The 26,178-nt window shown below is 38.0% G+C and overlaps 1 protein-coding gene across 2 annotated transcripts in view; it reads right to left on the reverse strand.

Annotated features, from left to right (window-relative positions):
* Window positions 1-26,178, reverse strand: part of Scp2 (sterol carrier protein 2) — a 95,661-nt gene that overhangs the window by 12,831 nt on the left and 56,652 nt on the right. For both annotated transcript variants that reach the window (XM_020174631.2, XM_020174632.2), the window contains 2 exons: window positions 22,082-22,235; window positions 7,603-7,696 (listed from right to left, as the gene is read on the reverse strand). In XM_020174631.2, coding sequence (XP_020030220.2) covers window positions 7,603-7,696; window positions 22,082-22,235 — 248 coding nt within the window. The remainder of the gene's footprint in view (window positions 1-7,602; window positions 7,697-22,081; window positions 22,236-26,178) is intronic.

Here is a 26,178-nt window from a genome sequence, read left to right on the forward strand (position 1 = left end):
CTTCATAAAGTTGTATGAGAATTAAATTATGTAAGGACCCACAAAGCAGAGTCATTGCTCAATAGATACAGCATTTTGGGTTATTTTATTCTGCAATCTGTACACCATGTGCTAATATTTTGTAGCTTTATAAGAGTACTTTACTCTTAGGCACAGCAAATCACCATGATAACTCCTCTCTTCCAAATATTTATGGTTATCTTTGGATTTTGAGGGGATTTTTTTTTCCTCTCTGTGTACTTTATAATCATTTAGTCTTCCCTCAAAATGATATTGAACTTAGATGGGATTACAGAGAACATATGTATCTATTTGAGGCAGAAGTAATATTTTTATAACATTAAGTCCTTCTATCCATGAATATGGTATATCTTCATTTTTTCCGTAATGTCCCTTGGGAAAATATTTTTTTCAATATTGGCTCTGTTTTTTTTTTTTTTTTAATGGTAGTGTTCAAAATCCAGGACCTAGAAGCAAATGTTCTACCACTGAGCTCTGCCTCCAGCCCCTGCATAAACTTTTGTACATTTCTTGCTAAGTTTATTCTTAGGTATAGTGCTCTTGTTAATAATATATTTTTCAATCATATTTTATGGCTGGGTTATTGCAAATACATGTTTATTTTGGAAGTGGTTACATTTTGAGTTCCCCTACTTCTAATAGCTTTTATTTCCCACCTTCTTTATTTTATACTGATATCCCTGCAATAATTTATATCTGAGATTCTTCCTTTCTATTCATTCCCTTAACAAAGACTTAAGTGTTTACTATGTTAAGGCACTGTGATAAGTACCTTAAATCCTCAAATAGTTATTTCCCCTGAGGAATTTACCTCAGCTGATATCAGATACTAACTCTGTTTCTAGGTACACAGAACCATGGCCTAAGTTCATTCTTTCTTTCTCTTGTGTTTTTACAACAGCAATGGAAATATGATTTCTATCCCATAAAAGTTACCCTTCTAAAGTACACAATTCAGTAGTTTTTAATATAAAGATATGTAACAAATATCACTATTTTTAGAACATGCTCATTACCCCAAAAATTAATTTCTTTCCTTCCTTCCTTCCTTCCTTCCTTCTTTCCTTCCTCCTTCCTTCCCTTCCTCCCTCCCTTCCTTCCTTTCTTTAGCAGTATTAGGGTTTGAACTCAGAGCCTAGCAACCTGCTAGGTATGTACTCTACCACTTGAGTCATGCACTCAGCCTTTTTTGCTTTGTTTTTAAGATAGGGTCTCACACTTTTGTCTGGCTGATCTTTGACCATGATCCTCCTACTTCTACCTTTCGAGTAGCTGGGATCACAGGTGTGTACCACCATGCTAAGCCACAGATCTTCTTTCTGTCTCCACAGATTTGTTATTCTAGACACTGCACAATATGGAACCATACAATATGTGGCCTTTTGTGACTGGCTTCTTCTACTTGGCATAATGTTTTCAGGCTCATGGTGAAGTGTCTATCAATCAGTACTTCACTCCTTTCTACATAGAGAGCATATCCCATTTGTATATGGATGCAACTTATTTTGTTTATCTATTTATTAGTTGATGGTTGTTTTCACTTCTTGGTTTTTATGAATAATCCTGCCATGGACATTTATGTATAAGTCTGTATGTGAACAGAAGCTCTAATTTCTCTTAGGTAGGTATTTAGAAGTAGAATTTCCAGTTAATAAGGTGATGTTTAACTTTTTGATGAACCAACAACCTGTTTTTGTAAAATAACTAACACCAATGTTACAATCCCACCAGCACATCCTTACCATTGATTGTTTTATCTTTTTCAGTCACCCCACTAGGGATATCAGTCATTTCCTTATACACAGGCACTACCCTGAGTCTACCTGAAATCAATCATGGGTCATTGGATGAAGCAGCTGTTCTAAAAGTAATCAGTCTGGGCCCCTTGTCCCAATAGTCATGGATGCCTCTTTTGTATGGGTGGTCTCAAGTTAACTATCAATGTTTTCTAGTTAAACCAAAATGACTATCAGGTGTTTTAAAGTAGAAAATTATCTTATTTTGGTTTCCCTAAGAGTTCACTCAAATTGTTTTAAGTTAACTTTAATAATTGGGAGGGGGGCTTTATAGTTTTCTAGTATGTCTTTTTGTTTTTTGTTTTTGCAGTGCTGGGGATTGAACCAGGGCCTTGCACATGCTAGGCAAATGCTCTACCACTGAGCTACATCCCCAGCCCCTAATATACTTTTATATGTGTAATTCCTTCAATCTTAAAAAAAAAAAAGCCCTATAAGTAGTTGGATAGGTGTTAATATTAGCTTGCTTGGTGGAAAAGGCAACCAAGGCTCATAAAGGTTAGGAAACTTTCAGACTGTTCTCTATACTGCTGCCAAGGAATTTATCTAGCACAACCCACTAACACTTTCAGGTCTGAATCTCATACATGGTCTTCACAGCCACCAGGGTGAAGTCTGCCTTCATGATCTGAAGAGTATTTATCTGTTCCTATCCCTAGGGACCTTCCCACCTTCTCAGGCTTTGCATTCTAACATTGATCATTTTGAACATATGTGTCAAGTAAGCTGATGCCTCCATGCCCTCACTCACACCCCATCCCAGGACACTCACCTCTTCCTATCTCCTTTCTACCCTGCCTTCATCATGCAAGGCTTAGCTCACATGTTAACTCTTCTAGGAAGGTTTCTCTGTCTCCATCAGATATTCTGGTGGTCCTTTGTATATGCACTCATATTTCTTGTTAAGGTAGTCACTTTTTTCTGAAAAAAAATTTCCATATCTCTCTTCCCACTAAACAATATGTTCCCTGAAGGGCAGGGACATACAGCCAGTAAGTAGTGAAACCTTACTTCAATCTGGCTTGATTTAATCCTCAATTCAATGCTCTTTTCATCCGACCACTATATCATCATAAATTATGTCAATACTTCTAAACTTAAACCTTTGACAGTACAGCAATGTGCTCTATTGTTAGCCCCTCTCATAAAATGAATTAAAAGAAACTTCAATCTTCCCCACATCCATTAAAATCTTCTCTCAAGGGAAGGGGTTAAAATGTTGGTGCAGTGTGCTAGGCCACCGGCTCCTGAATGACTATGTATGACTGACTACTTCAAGGTGCACTCATGCCTTCTGCTTGCATCATGCCTTAGAAAAACAGCTCTGAGCAGACACCAACAAGTTAGAGCAGGAAAACACCAGCAAACATTCAGAATTCTACGTGAGCTTTGAAGAGAAATTCCTGCAGACTTACTATTTATCCTCCCACCTCCTTAAAACAAACATAGATTAATTTGCACTTGCTATTACTTTTGAGAGACAACTGCCCCTCTTACAAAACCACATCCCTTGGTCAATAAAACAGAAGTGAGAGTGGGCAAGGAAAGGAATGAGGAGAGAGTTAAAAGGGAAAAAGAAAATACAATTACGAAACTGGAGATCATTAGTATTAAGAAAGTTCTAAATGCCTCTTTATGGGAAGAAAAGTTCTGAGTAGGCAAAAGGTCAAGGAGTAGATCCTGTTGAAAACTTAATAGGGACAAAAAATTAAGACAGAATTCAAAGAAGGGCAATTAAGTATATCTAACACACACAAAAGTGGAAATAAAATCTCTTGTAAGCTGCCTTTACTAATGCAGAAAATACATGAATTGACAAAAGATTCGCAAACGCTGAGGAAACTGACAATCGTGGGAAGGAGAACAGAGACAAGGGAGAAGGTACATGGGGGTGAGGTTATGAAAAAGAAAAGAATTAAAATGGGAGCAAGAGGCACATGCTTGCAAAGCTAAAAGCATACTGCAAAATAAAAACAGCAAAGCTTTGTTAATCATGGCTTGTAGGGCCAATGATTGATCAATGGCCCTACTTCAGACCTCATAGTAGAATCTTTTTTTTAATAGACTAGCATTGAAAAAAATAAAAAATTTTAAGCTGAGCCCTGAGAATCCATCTTCCTTTTACAGTGGATACTTAAAATGAAAAACATTCAAAACACAATAATAAGATATCTTTTCCTATTAAGATGGCAAAGATTTTTTAAAACCCAGGCAAAGAAGGTGCAGAGAAAAAAAAGTTACTCTCCTGAATTGTTAGTAAGTTTGTAAATTAGTACCTTCTTTCTAGTGGGAGTTAGACAAGCTGTATTAAAATGTAAAATGTACATATCTAACTATGCAGAAATTCCCTCCTTTAATTATTTAAACTATCAGCACTTATCCTCGTGTCAATACCTAAAGATAAGTACAAGAAGAAATTTATTACAGTAGTCTTACTTACAAAATTTAAATACAATCTGATATTCATTATATAAAACTAGTTCAATTAATTACACACATATGTGCAAGCATGTACTATGTACTGAAAAGGATGGCAAGAATTTATATTTATGGCCATGGAACATACTGGCAAGAGAAGACAGTAGGTTATAAAACAACAGGTTGCCCCATACAGGTGCCTCCCCACAAGATGGTGGCCTGAGAGTCCTGGGCCAGTGCTTCCTGCCTACAGCTGTCAGCCTGACCTTGCTCTACCTCAGGAAGGTTGTTTGGTCATTATGAAATTCCTAGGAAATGCTGTGTCCTTGACAAGACATATAAGCCACGTCAGCTGCCTCCCATCCACAGTGCAATCACCTTAGATGTCAAGAAGTCCTATGCCCTACAAGGGAATTATGAAATATACAGTGTTTGGATTTCACTCTGTGGTTCTAACAGGAGTGAAATACACAGCTTGAATATCTTGAGCACCTCGTCAAATGTGTCATTTCAATTGTGAACATGGCAATAACTGTTCACAGATCTAAAATCAATGATGAAATCCCAAAATGCTTCTTTCATTTGAAACAATGAAATAAATATCTAATTTTGCCTAAGCAGAATAACTCTTTTTAGAGAGCTACTGTTAGACTGTTTTCCTATGATTACTCTCTATCAAGAACTATGGTGAAAAAAAAATCTGCATATGTAGTAGAAAATCTGCATATGTAAAGGTGATATACAGAGATAGAGATGACTAAAAGAAAGCTTGCCGTTGTTAACATTTTAGTGACTTCTGAGTGGTAGAATTTGGGGAGACTTAAATTTTTTATTTTTTATATTCTTCTATACAGTATGAATTTTTTTAATCAGCATCATTTTTTACAGCAATAGAATAACAAACTAAAAGCTACTTTTAAAAAAGCAAACAAATGCTGAGAAAATTGCGTATCTGCATATTGAAGTCTGTAACTAGAGTGGTGTCTTTCACCCTGTATAAATTTTCAACATGGGCCAAAGAGGGACTGGCAGAGTGGCTCAAATGGTAGAGCCCTTGCAGCCCAGAGTTCAAACCCTAATACCACCAAAAGAAAAAACATAGATCAAGGACCTTAATACAAGGCCTGTAAGAAATTAGTGCAGGAAACGATAGGGAATACACTGAACATATAGGCATAGACAATCACTTCCTAAATAGCTCAGCAATTAAGAGAAAGGATTGACAAATGGGACTGCATGAAACTAGAAAGCTTCTACACAGCAAAGGAAATGATCACTAGACTGAAGAGACAGCCCACAGAATGGGAGAAAATCTTTGCCAGCTATACATCTGACAAGAGATTAATAACCAGAATTTACAGAGAGCTCAAAAAACTGAAGAATCAATGACCTAATGAAGAAATGGCCATATGAACTGAACAGAACTTTTCAAAGGAAGAAATACAAATGGTCAAAAAACACGTGAAGAAATACTCAACATCCCTGGCCATAAAGGAAATGCAAATCAAAACCACATTAGGATTCCACCTCACTCCAAAACAAATGTTAGCAAGGACTGGTGCAAGGTGTGTGAGGGGAAAGAGCCCTTATACATTATTGGTGGGAATGTAAATTAATATAACCACTATGGCAAGCAGTATGGAGGCTTCTCAAAAAACTAAAAAGAGAACTACCATATGAACCTGCTATACCACTCCTAGGCATATACAAAGGAATGTAAGTCAGGATACAAAAAAGACACTTGCACATCCATGTTCACAATAGCCAAGCAAGCTATGGAAAAAGCCCAGATGCCCTATGACTGATGAATGGACTAAGAAAATGTGATGTATAAAATTTTATTCTTTATGGCTGAATAATATTCATAAAGAATAAAATTTTGACATTCATAGGTAAATGACTGGAACTGGAGAGTATCATGTTAAGTGAAGTTAGCCAGGTTCAGAAAGACAAAGGTCACATGTTTTCTCTCATATGTGGAAGACAGATCAAAATACAAATATATGCATTATCATATATACATACATAAACATATATACATACTTCACATATATATATGGAACATGTTTCTAAAAGTGGAACTGCTAGAGGAGACTAAGAGAGGAGGAAAAGAAGAAAAGAATGATAGGGAGTAAATAATACTGAAATACATTACACTTGTGTAGGAGCAAGACATAACGAAACACACTGAAAACTGTTGGACAACACAGGGAAAGGGAAAAGGGTGAGGAAGAGTAATGGAATGAGTTAGACTGATTAAAGTACATTGTATTTACAGGTAAAATATCAAGGCAAACCCACACTGAACAAGGAACAGGCACTAAAACAATGAAAGACAGGAACAGAACGCAGGTCATGTTAAGGGGAAAGTAATAGTGGGAGAGGGAGGGTAAATGAAGAGGATGAAGGAGGGTGAATACATGTATGAATATGGAACACTGAAACCTGTTGAAGTCATTTCAAGAAAGGGAGTAGGAGAGAGAGATTAATGGAGGGAATGAGGAAATGAGTCAAACCAGGATATAGTATATATATGGAAATGTCACAACAAAACCCCCTGTAAAACAAACAAACAAACAAACAAACATACATACAATTCCTTTTTAAAAAAGATTTTGATATTGTGTACATTAAAGGCTCATTTAAAATAGTCTTTGGAATGATTCTAGGTAAATCTTTTTAATTCAGAAGGCAGTTATACCAAAATAAGTGAAAACTTTATCCAAATCAAATATTTCCCTGACAAAGAGGCCTGAGGAAAAAGTGATTTTTCATTTTTATATTTTGGTATACCGGGGTTTGAATGCAGGACCTTGTTTGCTAGGCAAGTGACCTGCCACTTGAGGGACACTTCCTATCCTTCTTGCTTTGGGTATTTTTCAGATAGGGTCTCAACTTTTGCCCCAGGGCTGGCCTTGGACCACAGTCCTCCTATCTATGCCAGCATGTAGGTGGGATTATAGGTAGCTGGGATTACAGATATGCACCACCATGCCTGCCTCGTTTTTGAGAGAGGGTCTCACTAACTTTTTTCCTTGCCATGGCTTGCCTCAAATCACAGTTTTCCCAAGCTCTGCCTCCTGAGTTTCTGAGATTACAGTCATAAGCCACCAACACCTGGTCAAGAGTGATGATTTTAAACAGCACTTATTATAGTTCTTTAACTCAAATCTGGAGATATCTACATTATTGAAATTCGAGTTTATTAGAATACAAGAAAAAACTGATACTCAGAAATCTAAAACACACTCAGTACTTCACAACATGACATAAAATTTCAATTTACGCCCTCTCACAGCAACACCTGACACCTGTGTTCAACTTCCTAGCCTTGGGGGTCTCTGGTAATATTTGACACAGCTCTTACCTCTTCAAGCTTCTTCTCAATCTCCTTAAAGACAAGGTTTGCCTTGAATCCATCACCTGCTGAGCTGGTGGGCACAGCCTGAATCTGATGTGATCTAAAGGAATTAGGGAAAAGAATCCATTTCAATTCACTGTGTCATGTAGGTACTAGAGTTTTCAACATTTTTACAACAGTAACTTTCAAAAACCCTAAGAATAGAGATATCATAACTCTTATCTAAAGAAAATCTTTAGTAAGCAGGTAATTAATCCTTTCTTACCTTGTTCAAACAAATACTGAGTGTTCATTGGATGCTAAGCATTGTTCTTTTTCTTTTTGGTGGGACTGGGGTTTGAACTCAGGGCTTCACGCTTGCAAAGCAGGTACTCTACCACTTGAGCCACATCTCCAGTCCATTTTTGCTCTGGCCATTCCCTCCTGTGGTCATCTTTCAGTGACCTTGGATTCCAGGAACCACAGGATTGAGGAATAAATATCTAGTGACAAGTGAAACTAACACCCTCCCCCCCTCAAACAATGACTTTCTCTTTGGGAACAACGCCTGCCTGACCAATTCTGATATAATGATCAACCTGATCACACCTCTGACCACTAGATCATAAATCTGACCAAGACTGTACAATTACACATACTTCTTCTCCCACCCCACCCCAATTCTTCCTCTACTTAAACCTAAAGTTCATGTCTGTACCTCAAAGATGGGTTCAAGTATTGCTTTCTACCCTCTTCTCACACAGCTGGGGTGTTAATAAATCTCTTTTCTGTGACCTTCACCACTACTCATCTTTTTAATTAGTGAATTGGGATGAGTGGCTAGACCTAACATTTGTGGTTCTTGGAGTTGAGACTGTGGCCTAGGACTCTGGTTACACACCCAGCCCTAATCCATTTCTCTTTCCCCTTCCCTTGCCCTTTATCGTTTCATAAACATCTAGTGACTGCTTGCCACATGCCAGGTAAGATATGTTTAAGGCACTCCCCAGTGAACCTGTCAGTCCCAGTCCCTGCCCTCACTGAGTTTCTATTCCACTGGAGAAGAAAAAGGAGTACATATGCAAAAAAACCCACCAACTGTAGCAAGTAGTAGGATGCAAATGAAAGGAGGAACCCACTTTAAGTGGGTCAAGGAATGATCTATGGACAGTCTGCCAAAGGAGATGGAGAGAGAGAAGAAAGCAGATTCAACACAAAAATAGAATCCATGGGCTTTGCTACCAGGGAAGAAGGAGATCTAAAGGGATGAGAAAAAAGCAAGGACAATTCGGGCGTTTGAGAGAAACTGGGGGTGACAGAGTCATGAACTGAGATAAGGAATAGCTCAGCAGGAGTAGAGACTGACATTCTGTTTCATGCACAGCCAGTAAGGGTGTCTGTGAGACCAGAAAGCAATCAGATATGAGAGTCTAGAGCTCAGAGGGGAAGTCTAAGGCTGGAGACACTAAAGGAATAACTGCTAGCATAACGAAAGTATCTAAGTCCCTGGAGTAGGTGTGAAGGCATTATAGAGAAAGAAGAGGGCCCAAGACAATACCTTTGGAACTCTATTGTTTTGAGGTCTGGGACAGAAGGGGAAGCAAGCAACTATGAGAACTCAAGCAGACATCCAGGAAAGCACTGAGGGTGTCACAGAAGCCCAGAGGGGATGAAGTCCAGGAGGGAGGAGTAAACTATGTCCAAGGCTGCCAAAAGGTCAAGTACCACTAGATTTGACAATGGGGAAGGTACAGATGATCTTGACAAAAGCAGGTTAAGTGGTGGAGGGTGGAAATCAGTAGTAGTGAATTGAAGAGTGAGCGGAAGAGGGAAATAGACAATGTGGCTCCTCAGAGACACCCTTTTATGGGAAGTGTGAAATGATGAGATCTCTGGAGGGCAGCATGGTATCAAGGAAGGTTATTTGCTTGTTTGGGAGTGGGATAAAAATGACATCTTTGACTCTGAAATATAGCATTTCCTTCTGGATGAAGGCACATAAGAATCTTATAACTTTAAATCTTTTCTAATTTTTAATTGTGTTAAAATACACAACATAAAAATTTTAACATCCTAGCCATTTTTAAGGGTACAGTTCAGTGGTGTTAAATATATTTAGAACATTGCCCAGCCATCACCACCATCCATCTCTGTAACTCTTTCCCTGTTATAAAACTGAAACTACACCCATTATACAATAATCCCCTATTTGCCCTTTTTTGCTACCTCTGGCAACCACCATTCTGTTTTGTCTCTATGACTGTGTCTACTCTAAGAACCTCATACAAGTGGAATCATACAGTATTTGTCTTTTTGTGACTTGCTTATATCATTTACTATAATGGTCTTGGGATTCATTCACGTTGTAGCAGATGTCAGAATTTCAAGGAAGGTTTGTTTGGTTACATGTCAAGCATGTATCATGTATGCCTGACGATAGTGATGGAGCCAGGCAAAAGGAAATGGAAAAGGAGGACTCTTAAGATGACAGGGGATGGGATCTAGGACAAGAAGACTCAAGCAAAGGAAGATAAGAAGGGGCAATTCTAGATAGGTCTATCAGTCTTGCAATCAATGATGGAGAATTTGAGTTTAATGATTTCCATTTATTCACCAAAGTATAAAGGAAAGTAGTCAGCAGAGTGGAGTGAAAAGGGTGGGTGTGGAAAGTCTAAGAAGTTGGAGTGTGCCTACTAGAGTGCAATCACGTTACTGTGAACCAGGAAAGGAACCTAAGCAGGAGAGCACATCATGCAACTTCATGCTTCCACACTTTGCCACTGCTATTCCTGCTTCTGGGACACACGTCCTTCTTGGCAAACTCCATCTCACAAGACACAGCCCAGGAAACTCCTTTTCTGTGAAACCGTACTAAAGATCAGCTTCCCAACAGTAGATATCACATTAAAAAAGAAAAAAAATCCTGTGTCATCAGTTTCCAGCACCCAATACGTATTTAGTAAAGAGTGACTGACTGGAACTGAAATTGTATTGAATTCTCCCTTCCTAAATCCTAATTTGTTTCTTTTCCATTCCGAGCAGAATTGTCCTATACGACACCATCTTAATCAAAAGTCTGAATGAATGACATAAAGTCACGTGACCACAACTAGTTCTCCATAAGCCAATTCCATTTTATTAATGGTCAAATTTTTAGCCTTTAATCTGTGCCCTTCTTCAAACTTGCCACTTAATTGCATATAATAAAATAATAATTGACACTAGTAGCACTTTTTAGTGTACAAAGCATCTTAATTATGTGTAGTGTTCAGACATGTTCCTGAAGGTCACAGATACCTCTTTATCTTGTTTGGAAAAGCTCATCAAGCCACATATCAGCCAATTTTTTTATCCATATTAGGAAAAAATTAATATGTAAAGTACTATCAATATTTCTGAACCTCCACTAAAAAATAACCTGATGAGTACACTACTCAAAGAAAACTGAATGTACAAACTTAAGCTAAGAGATTATTCACACTTAAAAAAAGATGTTTCTCATTATTTCTTTTTGTCATTGTTGAGTTTGGTTTGGTTTGGATTTGAGACAGGTCAAAACCTTGGCAATGGTCTCAAACCCCTGGACTGAGTGCTGGGACTACAGGTGTACACCAACACACCTGGCTACTCATGATCCTGTCCCTTTCCCTTTCTTTTCTTTTCTTTCCTTTCCTTTTCCCCATTCCCCATCCCTTTCCTTTTCTTTCTTTCTTCCTTCTTTTCCTTCTTTCCTTTCTTCCTTCCCTCCCTCCCTCTCCCTCCCCTCTCTCTTTCTTTCTGTGGTACTAAGGATTGAACCTAGAGCCTTGCGTATGCTAGGCAAGCACTCTACCACTTCAGCCATCCTCCAAGTCCTGGCTACTCACGGTTTCTTTAGATACAAAGTTCTTTTAGTAGAAACTAAATCTGATTGTTTTTTATTCAAATGTGGTTTCCTAGTATAAACCTAGTATATAAAATGTTAGCAGGGACCCAGAAGATTAGCTGGGTGTATGAATTCCCACTAGATTCCCAAAAAGTTTCACTGGAAGGCCTAGAAGCTCTGCTCCAACAATGTCAAAGACTGGGAGGACTGAGTAACCAACAAAATAGGAACCTTGAACTGGGACAGCCAATGGTTGATAGAACCTAGATTCTCACCACTTGAGACTCTTTAGACAAACTGTTAAACTCTGATCATCAATCTCATCTACAAACAGGGAATAATACCTATAAGTGGGATTTTTATGAGCATTAATAAAAGAAGTGGGGTTTGGGTAGTGGAGCTTGGTGGTAGGAGCACTTGCCTAGCATACACAAGGCTCTAGGTTTGATTGCCAGCACAGCTGAAAAAAAAAAAGAAAAGAAAAGCAAATACTAATCACCTATTGTGATTAGTAAGGCTCTCAAACTGGTTTCTGGAGGCAGAGCACAGTGGCTCACACCTGTAATCCCAGCTACTCAAGAGGTAGAGATCAGGAGGATAGCAGTTCAAGGCCAGTCTAAGCAAAAAGTTAGAGACACCCCCCCCCCCATCTCAACAAAAAAAGTTGGGTAGAGTGGTGCATCCCTGTTATTCCAACCACGCAGGAAACATTAGGAAGATCACGGTCCAGGCCAGCCTGGGCAAAAACATGAGATTCTTCTCAAAAATAACCAAAGTATCTGAGCACCATAGCTCAAGATTGTAATACTAGCTAATTAGGAGCCTGAGATTGGGAGGATTGCAGTTCAAGGTCAGCCTAGGCAAAAAAGTTTTTGATAGCCCATCTCAACCAATAAGCTGGGCATGGTGACACTCACCTGCCATCCCAGCAGGCTAGGTATAAATGCGAGAATCTATCTCAAAAACAATCAAATCAGCAGGGTGCAGGTGGCTCATGTCTGTAATCCTAGCTACTCCCTGAGAAGCTGAGATTGACAGGATGAGGTTTGAGGCCAGCTCAGGCAAATAGATCAAAAGACCCACCTCCAAAATTACCGCAGCAAAATGGACTAGAGGTGTAGCTCAAGTGGTAGAGTGCCTGCTTTGTAAGCATGAAGCCCTGAGTTCAAACCTCAGTCCCACAAAAAATAAACAAAAAATCTGGGCACCAGTGGCTCATGCCTGTAATCCTAGCGACTTGGGAGGCAGAGATCAGGAAGATTACAGTTCGAAGTCAGACCAGGAAAATAGCTTGTAAGAACCTATCTCAAAAAAAAAAAAAAAAACCCAATACACAAAACAAGGGCTGGCAGAGTGGCTCAAGTGGTAGAGCACCTGCCTAGCCCCAGTACACACACACACACACACACACACACACACACACACACAAAAGTGGCTTCTTAGCCAGGTGCTCAGGAGACAAAGATAAAAAAGAACTTTGAATTCAAAGCTAGCCTAGACTATAAGTAAGACTCTGTCTCAAAAAAATGGGGGGTGGGGGTGTGGTTGCTCCACCTGTAATCCCAGCTACTCAGAAGGTGGAGATAGGGAGTACTGAGGTTGGAGGCCAGCCTGGGCAAAAGAACTAGCAAGACACCATTCTCAACCAACTCAAGCTTGTAATCCCAGCTTCTGGGAAGCATAGATAGGAGGATTGTGGCCGGAGGCCAGCCCTGGACAAAAAAAAAAAGGGCTGGGGGCAGCTCAAGTGGTAGAGCACCTACCTAGCAAGCACGAGGCTGAGTTCAAACCCTATATCACAAAAACAAAACCAAAAAACGTTTTATAACTCAACAGTAATAAACTAATTTTAAAATGGTCAAAGAATCTAAATAGACATTTTTCCAAAGATGATATATGAATTGAAGAAATGAAAATGAAAATCACAATAAGATACACCTTATACCCATGAAGACTGCTAAAACAAAATGGACACTAACAAAAGGTGACAAGGAAGTGGAGAAATAGGAACCTTCATACAGCCTTAAAAGGAATAAAACATAGGTACACGATACAACATATGCATTAAATGAAAGAAGACAATCATGAAAAACCATATAGTGTAAGATTTCATAATACAAAATGTCCAGAACAGGCAGAGGCAGAAAGTAGATGAGTGGCTGCCAGAGACTTACGTGAGAAGGCTGGTGAGTGACTGCCAATGGGCACGCACTTTGTTTTGGGATGGTGAAAATATCCTAAAGTTGATCATGATATCTGATAAACTGCTGACTGTACACTTAAAATGGGTGAATTGTGTGGAGTGAATATTATGTCTCGATAGAGTTGTTTAAAGTCATTTTAAAAAGTAGTTTCTGTGGTGACAGAAATGTAGAAAATAGTCACAATCTATTTTTTGGGTTTGTTTCTTGGATCTCCTGAAAATGCTGCCCTATGAAAGGGAATAGAGTGTTGGGAAATATCTAAGACACACCTCAGGAAAAGACCTCAATTTAGTCTTGATTTTAAAATGATGAGACAAAAAAAATTAAAAATTGAAAAATTAAAAAAATAAAAAAATGAGACTTTCTCAGTACTTATTTGTTTTTAAAAAACAAGAAATCAGGTTAACTGTCATTGTTATTTCAATAAAATGTCCCCAGCAGTCTTAACATTGTGGCAGGAGGGGCAGGATTGAGATTGTTAAACCCCACAGCGATAATAGGTAAAATAATCTGTTCTGAATATCAAAGGTGTGAAAGACCTTTGCTTTAAAAAAAAGTGATGTTCATTAGATTTATTGCAAGGTGGTTTGGACTCTGGGGAACCCTTTCAACTCAGCAGAGTACTAGTTATCAGTACTAAGTTATAAGACAAGGCTAGTTATCAGTACACTTACAGTCAAGTCATAAGATAGTGCTCAGCATACATTAATGTTAGTATCTCTGAGAAAAATGGCCTCTTCCAGATCCATGAAACAAAACATATTTGCAATGGCAGATGAAAATGGAACAGAGGTCAGAAAAAAAAACAACAATCAGTGACTTACTCAGATGGGCTGTCTGTTGTAGGAGCACTTGATTACTAATGTGTTTTGTGTGGCATGTAACTTCAAAAGTTATATTTGGTAGCAATTCAAACCAAAGTTGCAAGAAGCATTTTGCTTTTGTGCCAGTTAATATTAATAGAGCCCCATTAAATGTAATTACACAGAAAGCATCAAATATAGAAGAAACAGTTGGATAAATGGGATTCCAGTAGGAAAAGAAAAGAACCATGTTTCACCTATAGGGTTGACCACTGTCACCTGGCAGGAACTCTTGAGTTTCACAGTTAACCACCTGGCTCAGCTTCCTGGATTCCTAACTACTGGCATTTAATTAACTGTTTCTTTTCAATACCATCTGTTTTCTTTGCTTGTTTCAAAATAATTGTGTTTCAAAAAATGTACAGAAGCTGTGGCTCACGCCTGCAATCCTAGCTTTGAGAGGCTAAGATCACGAGGATTATAGTTCAAGATCAGCCTGGGCAAATAGTTCATGAGACCCCCATCTCCAAAATAGCCAGAACAAAATGAACTGGAGGTGTGGCTCGTGTGGTAGAGTGCATGCTTTGCAAGCACAAAGCCCTGAGTTCAAACCCCAGTCACACACACACACATACACATACACAGAAGCAAAGGGAAAACTATATAATCACTAGAGAGAATTAAGTTGGTATTTTGGCAATAACATTATATGTGTGGGTATATTTTTAAATTTTTTTAGTCAAAAGTGAAGTCTTTTACCTACTACATATAGAATTAAATAATTACCCCATTTTAAAAAGTGGTTGCTGTTATTCTTAAAGAAGAACATAATATCCTACATTTCAGTCATTTATTGCTAAATCTAACAGTTAACTGGTAATCAATTTGTTCTGATTAGAGTTGGTTATGCAGTGCATACAAGTAGTGGGAGTAAAGTTCATTCTCAATCAGGCACTCTTCTTTACCTCAGAGCTGGCACATGGTCTCATCATGACAGAAACACAACCCCAAGAGCCAGGAGTTACAAGACAACAACAAAAAACCTCATCAGGATATGGTGGGAGATGCGATCAGATCCTCTTGGCCAATCTATGGGCTTTAGGAAGTTGTACATGTCTCCCATTCTGTACTAAAAATTCAATTTTTCCAAACCCCTATGAAATAGCTATAATTTAATAATAAAAAAAAACTAGTGACATGAACTAGAGACATAGGAAAAAAGAAAAGAAAATGCACTAGGGGAAAAAAAACAGTTTGCTAAATACAGCTACAATGGGCAGCAGGTATTTTTTTATTTGTGAATTATCTGATCTCTAAAGTAAATATTTTCAATATTTTCAAAATGAGGAAAAGGTTAACATGCCCAAAACAGATAGTGTGATCAAAAAGTCAACAGGGTGCTCTTTCCACTGGTCAATACTACCTCTCTGATGATTCCAGTCTATAAAAAAAAATCTAAAAAGATGTCACATACCGATGGTACTTAGCTAGTTTTACAAATTCCTCATTCTAACTGTTAACAAGCTGATGGCTATATGAGTATGGAGACATATAAATCACCTAAGATTATTGCATGCATTCCCTAAATATCTTTTTTAAAACAATGCATGTGTGTGTCCACTGTGTCTGCTGAGAAGGCCTAGAAGCAGAAATAATGAGCACACATGTGGTTTCTAAATACCATTCTCCACTAAAGGAAACCAAAACTCCTTGAAGAAATGATGGATCCTAGGGCTGGGGCATGGAAAGTACAAGATGAGCCTGGAATATCTTTGTGAGCCACAAATGAAAGAAGTAAGTACTAAGAAGAATCTCAGGGAATCAGCTTGAAGGGGTTCCCACTGGCCAAATCAGAGGTATTCTGAGCATCAAAATAATTGATACTAATGGATTACAACCCATTAGGATAAAATAATTCATGATTTCATACAGTATATATTGATAAATTTAAAAACAGGAGAGGAGGGAAAACTCTTTATAAAGACAAAAGTCAGTTAAAACAGAGGAATGATGAAGTTACAAAATCATCAATGAGCTGGATGCGGGTGGCTCAAGCCTGTAATCCTAGCTACTCAGGAGGCAGAGATCAGGACAATCGCAGTTCAAATCCAGCCTAGGCAAATAGTTTGTGAGACCCTATCTCAAAAAACCCTTCACAAAACAGGGCTGATGGAATGGCTCAAGTGGTAGAGTGTCTACCTAGTAAGTGTGAGGCCCTGAGTAGTAATGGGTGAGAGTTTGGTAGGGAACAAGATACTTATATAATCACAAAGCATCCCATCATAATTTACTTAATTAACTACAAAAGAAAAGACAGCAACTTATCAGTGAAAAACATGGTACATACTACCTTATTGAAGTGATCAAAGCTCTCATGACCAACTTAGCACAAGCAGCACCACGTACCTCAGGATATGAGGTACTGAGGACACAACATCAATTCAGTGATATTCCTGCAAAATGTATAACTTTATTACGGGAAACACCTGGTAAATGTAAACTAAGGAACATTATACTCTGAAAGAATGCCACAGAACCCTTCAAAAGGGTCAAGATCAAGAAATACAAAGAAAGGCTGAAGGATTGTTTCAGATTAAAGGAAACTGAAGAGACATTACAACTAAATGTATTCAAGGATTTCTCCTGGGCAAGGAGAAAAAAAATAAAGCTCGGAGTATATCTTATGAAGTTATTGTTGGAACAACTGGTGAACTGTGAGTATGTTCTTTGGACTAGGTATTGTGTGTGTGTGTGCATGTGTGTGTGCAACACATAGGACTGAATCAGTGTTAAATTTCTGATTTTGATGACTACTTGGTTTTAAAGAGAATAGCCCTATTCTTAGAAATGCTCACAAAAAATATTTAAGAATAACTGAGCATAATATCTCCAACTTTCTTTCAAATAGTCAAGAAAAAATATGCATACAGATGCAAATACATGTAGAGGAAAAGTGATAAAGCACAGGGCAAATGTCAATGCCTGGTAAATCTAGGTACAAGGTTTATGTGAGTTCTTTATATTATTCTTGCAATTTTCCTCTGTAGGTTTGAAATCAAATCACAAGAAGAGGTTCTATTTCCAGTAAAATGGAAATTCAGAAAATGAAAAATCTAATTACTTATAATGTCATCATTCCAACAAGTTTTCTGCATTTACTTTCCTATATTGCTTCTTCAAGTCCTTGTTTAAGGGTATGCATACAGTTGCAATCATTACATAAAAACAAGTTTTACTTCTAACTTTTAACTTCTTACATTACTTAGGGCTTTCAAATAGCAACTGTTGAGTTAAACTTTCAAGCTTACTTAATTCCCTATTTTAAAAAATTGGTGGGAGGCCATAAGTCCAAAACTCTAGGACTGTAAAAAAAAAAAAGATTCAATTAAAAAAATTGACATAATCCAGATATGCTCAGCCAAGGAATGGATAACCAAAATATGGTTAAGTTCATATGATGGAATAATACTGATTAATAAAAAGGAACAATTAGCAGGGTGTGGTGGCAAACATCTGTATCCCAGCACTCAGAAGGCTGAGGCAGGAGGATTGCAAGTTTGAGGCCAGCCTGTGATACATAGCAATATCCAGGCCAGCATGGGCTACATATGAGACCCTGTCTCAAATATTTTTTTTTTAATTTTGTGGTACTGGGGTTTGAACTCGGGGCCTTCAGCTTGAAACTCTCTACCAGCCGTTTTTTGTGATGGGTTCTCTTGAGATAGGGTCTCTCGAACTATTTGCCCAGACTGGCTTTGAACCACAATCCTTCTGATCTCTGGCTCTTAAGTAGCTGGGATAACAGGTGTTGAGCCACCAGCACCCAGCTCAAAAAATTTTTTTTTAATTTTTAAAGGTACAAATTATTGATAAAGTGGCAGAATCTTAAATGCATTATGCTAAGTGAAAGAAGATAGGCTCAAATGCTTTTTTATTTCATTCACATGACATTCATGTAAAGGGAAAAAAAACTACAGAGGCAGAAAACAGATCACTGATTGGCAGGGTCAAGACAGCAAGGAGAAGGGGTGACTAGAGAGGTACACAAGGAAATTTGGAGTGGGTGGTGAACTGTCCTATATCTTGATAATTGTGGTAGTTATATGACTGTACAGCATATATGCATGTCAAACTTGCAGAAATACACTAATAAAAGGTGAATCTTACTGTATATAAATCACAGCTAAATTAATCTTGAAAAAGAAACATGTAACAAAGTTGAGTTTTAGAAACAGGTTTACTTAACCTATTAGAAATGAAATGGGCATTGAAACCTGTTGAAGTCACTTTAAGAAGAGGAATGGAGTAGGAAGGAGAAAAATGGAGGGGATAAACCAAATTAGGGTATAACATATGTATATATGCAAATGTCCCAATGAAACCACCTGTATAACTATCACATATTAATAAAACGTTTTTAATGAAATGTGTTCCATTAACCTATTACAGAGTACAAACTTATCAGTATCTACCATAAAAACTCTCTACTTACATAAAAAGAATAGGATGTTATAATGTGCAGCAAATGTTTATGTTCAAAACTGGTCTAATTACAGAAAAGTTTAACTATAATCAAATGCAGCCATCACAGCTCTTAAATATGACCTCTCCTTTCACTTCATGGCACTGTTGTAGCTTTACACTATTGCAACAGCTTCCTAAGCATTCTTGGCCTCTGGTCTCTTCTCCATCCACCTCAAGGTAATGCCACAGTGATCTACCAAACATACAATATAATCACATGATATTTTGCTAACTCATATCCTACAGGATAAATTCCAACTCCTGAGCATAGTATTTCAAGTATTCTGAAAGCAAGTTGTACTGTTACTGTTACCTACACAGTACTGCCTCAGCCCCTCTACCCAGGACCAATAGCCAAACCACTAAAGCACCACTAGCTAAACCTTGTAATTTCAAATCTCTACACCCATGTACAGGCCTGAACTATCCTTTCCTTGCCCTTCTGCTGAGCAATTGTACAGTTAGTCAGTTCAAATTTATCTTCTTCTGAGCATCTAAAGCATTTTGAAATAATTATGTCTGTCCTTGCCACATACTTAAAAGACAATTGGGGGCTGTGGAGGGTGGGAGGGCTGAGCATGTAGCAGTTGTTCCATCAAACTTAGCTAAATGAGTAACTGAAAAAATAAGATTATGTGTAATAGGTAGCTTACAATTACTTTGTTCAAAACCAAACCACAACCACATTTTAAGCTATAATTGCATCATTATAATTAAGTTTTCCCGATTTGGCCTTTAGACTGAGTTATGTTCTATCACTAATTATATCACAATTATATCAACAATATTTCAAACAAATTTCATTTCAGTCACTTATATATCATCTGGATTTTTTTCATGCTTCTGCCTTCCTAGAAAATCAATCCTGGATATTGTGACTAATTCTTCACCCAACTATTTAGTTTATTGAAAATAAAAAGAACTATGAGAATTCCACATTTAAAACAGAATCTGTTGTCTGAAGTTCCTAACTTTCTATTCTGAAAAAATTAGATAGGTATGATAATTATGCTACCTGTGGTAGCTTTTCATAGTTTGGCTTTTACTAGGTGTTTTCAACTTCAAATATGAACTGGACTGAATTCTAAAATCAGTATAAAATCAATGAGTCAGATTTAGGAGGAAACAGGATTCAATGCCTTTTACTTGATTCAATTCAAAAACATTTACTCAATATAAGAGAGATCCTAGGGGCAAGAGAGGTGTAGCTTAGACCTCGAGAAATCAAAACTAGAATAAAACCCAAGAAGCACAAAGAGCTGTAGATATTTAAAAGGATGGAGCCAGGTGCCAGTGACTCATGTCTATAATCCTAGCTACTCAGAGGCAGAGATCAGGAGGATTGTTGTTCTAAGGCAGCCTGGGCAAATAGTTTGCCTTATCTAGAAAAAACCCTTCACAAAGTAAAGGGCTGGTGGGATAGCTCAAGATGTAGGTCCTGGGTTCAAACCCCAGTATGGCAAAAATAAATAATAAAAATAAACAAATAAATAAACAAAAAAAATTTAAAAAAACAAATGGAGATGGTACTTGAGATGGATCTTAAAAGAAGTAATTTTTACAACAGAAATGCTATTCTTCTTCAGATAAAGAAGAGTGACAGATGACCCAAGCATTGTATGCACATATGAATAATAAAAAAATTAAAATTAAAAAAAAAAAAAAGAAGAGTGACAGAAGAGGCCCAAGAGCTTGTAAAGGGACAAGGAGAAAAGAAAATTTTGTGTCTTACATCCTCTGTAAAAGAAAAGGTACAAATAAATGATTAAATAGTTACCAGGAATTTGGGATGAGAAAAAAAGGAACTAATTAGTGTTAAGCTAAGGCATAGTTAAAAAGCATGAGGCGGAAAAACAAAGACAAGGACATTCCATTTTATCCGTCAGCTTTACCTGACCTTAGGGGTAATGTGAGAAAATAGTCTATGAGATATTCCAGCACAAAAAAGGAAAGGTAGCTCAATGTAAAATGCCCAGCATAAAAAGAAATAATAAAATCAAGGACAAAAAGAGATTTTTTTTTTCAAATGGAAAGAATGAGTTTATAGGCAAACTTTCCAAATAATCTCAGTGCCTCATACAAATAGAGGCATCATTATTTTTCAGTCATCGAACCTAATGGAGTAACTTTCATGACTCCTGTTCATAGCGGGAGCATTAAATGTGTGGAGCAAGAACTGCTCTCTTCTACCATGTTCAGTTTAAGGTTTCTGTTACAGGAGACATGGTGTCTAGTTTCTATATTTTAAATAAGCACATAAATACTTTGCATGGATACTTATCACAAATTCTTTTCAATAAGTAGTACCACTAGTTAAATTACTTATGCCCCTTCTACTATTCAAGGACACTCTTAAGTGAGCTGGTTATTCTATGTGATACCAGGAGGCAGCAACAATAGATTCTTTACAATTATTCCTTAGATTATTTAGAAGAGGAAAGATCTGACCGCATTTGCTGACAGAGGAACAGGAGGCAGTGGGGAGAAAGATGGAAAGATTTGAAAGAGGTTCCAGAGTTGCTGGAAACACAAGCACAAAAAGAGGAGAACTGGACCTTGGAAAGGAAGAGAGACTCTTCAAAGAGGAGCCCTTCTCAAAGAGATGAAGGGAAGCTGAGGGATCCTAAATGGGGCAGAAGGTGTCTGGAGCCTTGAGGAGCACAGACATTTGAAAGAGAGGAAAGTCAGCAAGAGACAAAAAAAGAAAGAATTCTAGCAGCAACAAGGACTTGATCTCGTTCTGAACCATACTTTTGCAAAGATCTGATCCTATATTTGGTGGTTTTCTCTAAACCACCTCAGAAGCCTGGGGGGGCCAGAAGAGAAAACCAACTGTGGGTAAAGAAAGCCAAAGGTGATCCACCTAAACTCCACGGACTGGCTGGCTGTGGCCAGCACCCAGGTTCAGGCTGTCTTTTGATCATACTGCCTCCTTCTGAACAAAATTTTCCCAAGATGGGCCGTTTCAAAGCTAATGGCCTGTTTTAAAGCCATGTTATCACAGCAACGTAATGAGATACTTTTCCTTGAATACTAAAAATTAGTATTCAGAAAGCGACAACTGTGAAAAGTCAGAAGGATGAAGGGACAAAGGCCGGAATGTCACTTACCTGGCAGCTTCAGGAAACCCCATCTTGTAGATTGTGACAACCACAGCTCCTCCGAGGCCTAAGTTGTGCTGCAGAGCAACCTTTGCACTAGGAACTTGCCTCTTTCCGGCCTCCCCTCTCAGCTGCCAGCAGAGCTCGGCGCACTGAGCTAGACCTGACAAATCGAGCACAGAGAGAGCAGGTTAGAGAGCCCAGCCGCTTTCCCATGCAGGGGAGGGCTCGCGTCTCATCTGACTGCTAACTAAAGCACGCCCTTCTCCTAAAGCACGAAATGGGTTTGCAGCTAGTGTTCCCCCTAGTAATTTCTGTATTTGGACCATACTCAGGCTTATAAAATTCCCTGAGCTCTTTAAACTTACTCAGCTTGTCTTTTCTGGCATTACTGAAGGCAAAAAACTGAATATTGTAATTCACCAGCCCAGGGAAAAAGGCATAAAAATAACTAACTTTACCATTTTTAATGTATACAAACAAAATAACTTAGGACTTGGGAATTTACTTTCCCTACAAAATCTACCTAGGGGAATTTTTCTACTATTTTCCACAAGTACCTCTCAACAAGCATTGGATTGTTTTCCAGACCTATTTACAGCTATTCACAAGAAAAGCTCTGGATTCATAAGAATAACCTTCTGTCCCCGAATAATTAAATGAAACATTTTTGGAGCGGAAAGGAAGTTGATAATTTAAATATTTAAGAAACAGAAAGGTTAAATATCTGTGAACAGTCACAAAGTAGGCTAATTCCAGAGTCAGAATTATAACCCAGGTCTCTTTACTCTTGTCCTTCTATCAAACCAGCTATATGAGACAGTCTTAAAAATTCTCTGTCAGGACAGACTGGATCACTGTCCAAGACAGAACTCACAAGTCTACCAAGTGTCTAATCTTCCACCCACACCATAGCCACTTCTAATTCCTGAGTACCTGTGAGTTTCCTAAACAAGCCCCAACTTTCCCAAGGAATTTTAATTGCTACTTTTCATTTCCAAGCAGTGTCCACATATTTAAAGAATATGTATCTTAAAAAATGTTTTTAAAAAGCTAAATCCACACCTTTCATGACTTTGAATTATGAACATTCTGAAAATGAATGAGGAAGATCAAAAGGTTCTATTATACCCAAACTTTGTGGCAATCAACTTCTATCTGCCTTACAAAATGCCTAAACATTTAATGAATATTAAAGATGGAACATATTCAAACTGGCCTTTTTTATTTATTTATTTATTTATTTTGGTGGTACTGGGGTTTAAACTCACATCTTTGTGCTTGCTAGGCAGAAGCTCTACCACTTGAACCCAAACTGTCTTTTTTTTTTAATTAGCATGTATTTGTTGTTTCATTATGATATTTTCATAAATGCACACAATATACCCCCCATCGAACCCATCCTCTCCATCACTCCCCTTCCTCCCTCCTCTCCCATTCTTGGAACAAACTCAATAGGTTTCATTGTTCTGTTTTCATATATGTGTATAGAACACTTCAACCATATTTATACCCACTTCCCTTTTGCCCATGCCCCTCCTGATGATCTCATCATGTTAAGTGAAATAACTCAGACTGAGGAAGTCAAATATTGCATGTTCTCTTTCAATACGCAGAAATGAGTAACATGGCCAGGTGCTGGTGGTGGCTCACTTGTAATCCTTGTTACTTGTTACTTGGGAGGCTGGGATCAGGAGAATGGAGATTCGATTCAAGGCCAGCCTGGGCAAATAAGTTTGCAAGATCCCATCTCTAAAATAACCACAGCAAAACGGACTAGAGGTATGGTTCAAGGCAGAATACCTGCTTAACAAGCACAAAGCCCTGAGTTCAAACTCTAATCCCACCAAAAAAAATAAAATGAATGTCAGGAATGTCAAACAGGTACTGTTTGGGGGTGAATTCAAACTGGTCTTATATATGCATGGGTGGGGAAATATTGCTAGTTGCCTTCACAAAGAATAAATCCACACAGTTTACAGCTATTTGAGAAAACACTACACCTCACCAATGATCAAGTCAAATAGAAATATATAATACTTAACTCATCAAATTGGTAAGGATGTTTAAAAATGGGAAAATTCAAAGCTGAGGACACTATGGAGAGATATACCTCCATAAGATACTGGTAAAAGTTTAAAGCAGCACAACCTTTTGTGTAAGAAGTTTTGGGGAAACATGCTTTTATATACAAAGGAATCGGTTCATCACATTGTTACAATGGTGAAAAACTAGATAATCTAAAGGTGAAATAACTGAGGAACTGTCATATAAATTGTCACTTACCCACATGTAAGAAAGAATAAACAAATTCTTTTTCTTCTCTGCTCAACACACTCAAGAGTATACTTCTATGACCACATGTATGGGGGAGGTGGTTTCCCCACACATAAAGTAATTCTCCAGTGGACACCAGTTGGGTGTCCCATAATTTAATTCAATTCTGACACTATCTCTTCAGAGATAGTAACTATAAACCTGGGTTCCCACAACTGCCTAATTAATTTGCTAGGATGGCTCACAGAATTCAGGAAACACTTGCAGTTGACGCTTTACACAGAAGACACAGAAGAGGTACATAGGGTGAGTCTGGAAGGATTCCAAACACAGCAGCTCTGTGCACTGCCCTCCCAGCAGTGAATACTCCCCAGTAGCCACAGACTAGGAAGCTCACCAAATCTCCTGTGCAAAGGTGTGTATAGAGCTTTATCTCTAATCTCCCACCTTTTTCCTGGAGGCTGGTAGATGGGGCTGAGAGTCACAACTCTTTAATCCTCTAATCATTTGATCTTTCTGATGACTAGCCCCATGTTGAGGCTATCTACGGGTCCCACCCTATGTCAAGGCTTTACCATAAACTCAGGTGTGATGGAAAGGGCTTGTTATAAACAAGAGGAGATACTCCCATAACTCTGGAATTTCAGAGGGTTTTAGGAACTTGGTACAAAGACAAATACTGTAACAAAAGATGTTCCTATCACCCTCATCACACAGAAAATATCAAGGGAATTAGAAACTCTGTGTCTCAGAGAAGACACAGATGAAGATTTCTTTTTTTTTTTTTCGGGACTGGTTTTGAAATCAAAGCCTTGCACATGCTAGACAAGTGTTCTACCACTTGAGCCACACCTCTAGCTCCCAAAATACGTATCTTATTACATAGTATATGATTAAGTTCTTCATTTCTATTTAAAATGATGCTTATAAAGTTTTTAATAATACAGGGAAATGTTTATGAATATTTACTTAGATATCCATGCAACAAATATTTACTGAGTACTACTGTGTGCCTGATACTGCACAAGGCTCAGAAGATCTAGCTATAAACAAGATAAGCAAGGACTTTTTCCTCATGAAACTGACAGTCGGAGGTATGTGGTCTGATAATGCCACACAATCTTAAGCATAGGTGCTCCAAGAGCATGAAGGAGAACACTGAGCATAGCCTAGAATGTCAAGGAATGACTCCCAGATGAATGAAAATCTAAACTGAGACCCTGTGAATAAAGAGGAGCTAGTCAGGGGGAATGGGAGAAAAGAATGCTTCTAGAAGAGAGATGAGCATGTGCAAAGAAGGAACAAGGCATGCTTAAGGAACAGAAAGTTAGTGAATGAGGCTAGAGCAAAGAGAGTGTTCAAGACAGCCAATATGGGAAGGACGGCAGAAAGCAAAAAGGAAGAAGAAGGGAAGGTGGGAAAGAAGAGGAAGAAAAAGAGGTGATACACTATGAATGAATATGCTGGAAGTATTTCCAGATTTTGCAGCAATTTCAATCATATCTAATATGGTAGATAGACATGGCACACTAGATAAGTCTCATCATTTGCCCAACTCACAAGTGGCAAGAAGAGAAGGAGGGAATTAAGATCCATGTAATCAACTATTTTTTATTTGTTTCTGACAAATGCTGAGTGTTAGTAGGAAAACATACTAATTATGTGAGTTTTCTGGTTGTCTACTTTCATATTAAAAAGGAGCTTCTTGCTGGGGAGCTAACTCAGTGGCAGAGTACTTGACTAGCATATGCAAAGCCCTGGGTTCAGTCCCCAACATGGCAAATTTTTTTTAAATGGAGTTTTTTATATTTCTAGAATCTAGATCTATA

This window comes from Castor canadensis, chromosome 7 (genome assembly GCF_047511655.1).
Source record: "Castor canadensis chromosome 7, mCasCan1.hap1v2, whole genome shotgun sequence".
In the NCBI taxonomy this organism is placed as follows: Eukaryota; Metazoa; Chordata; class Mammalia; order Rodentia; family Castoridae; genus Castor; species Castor canadensis.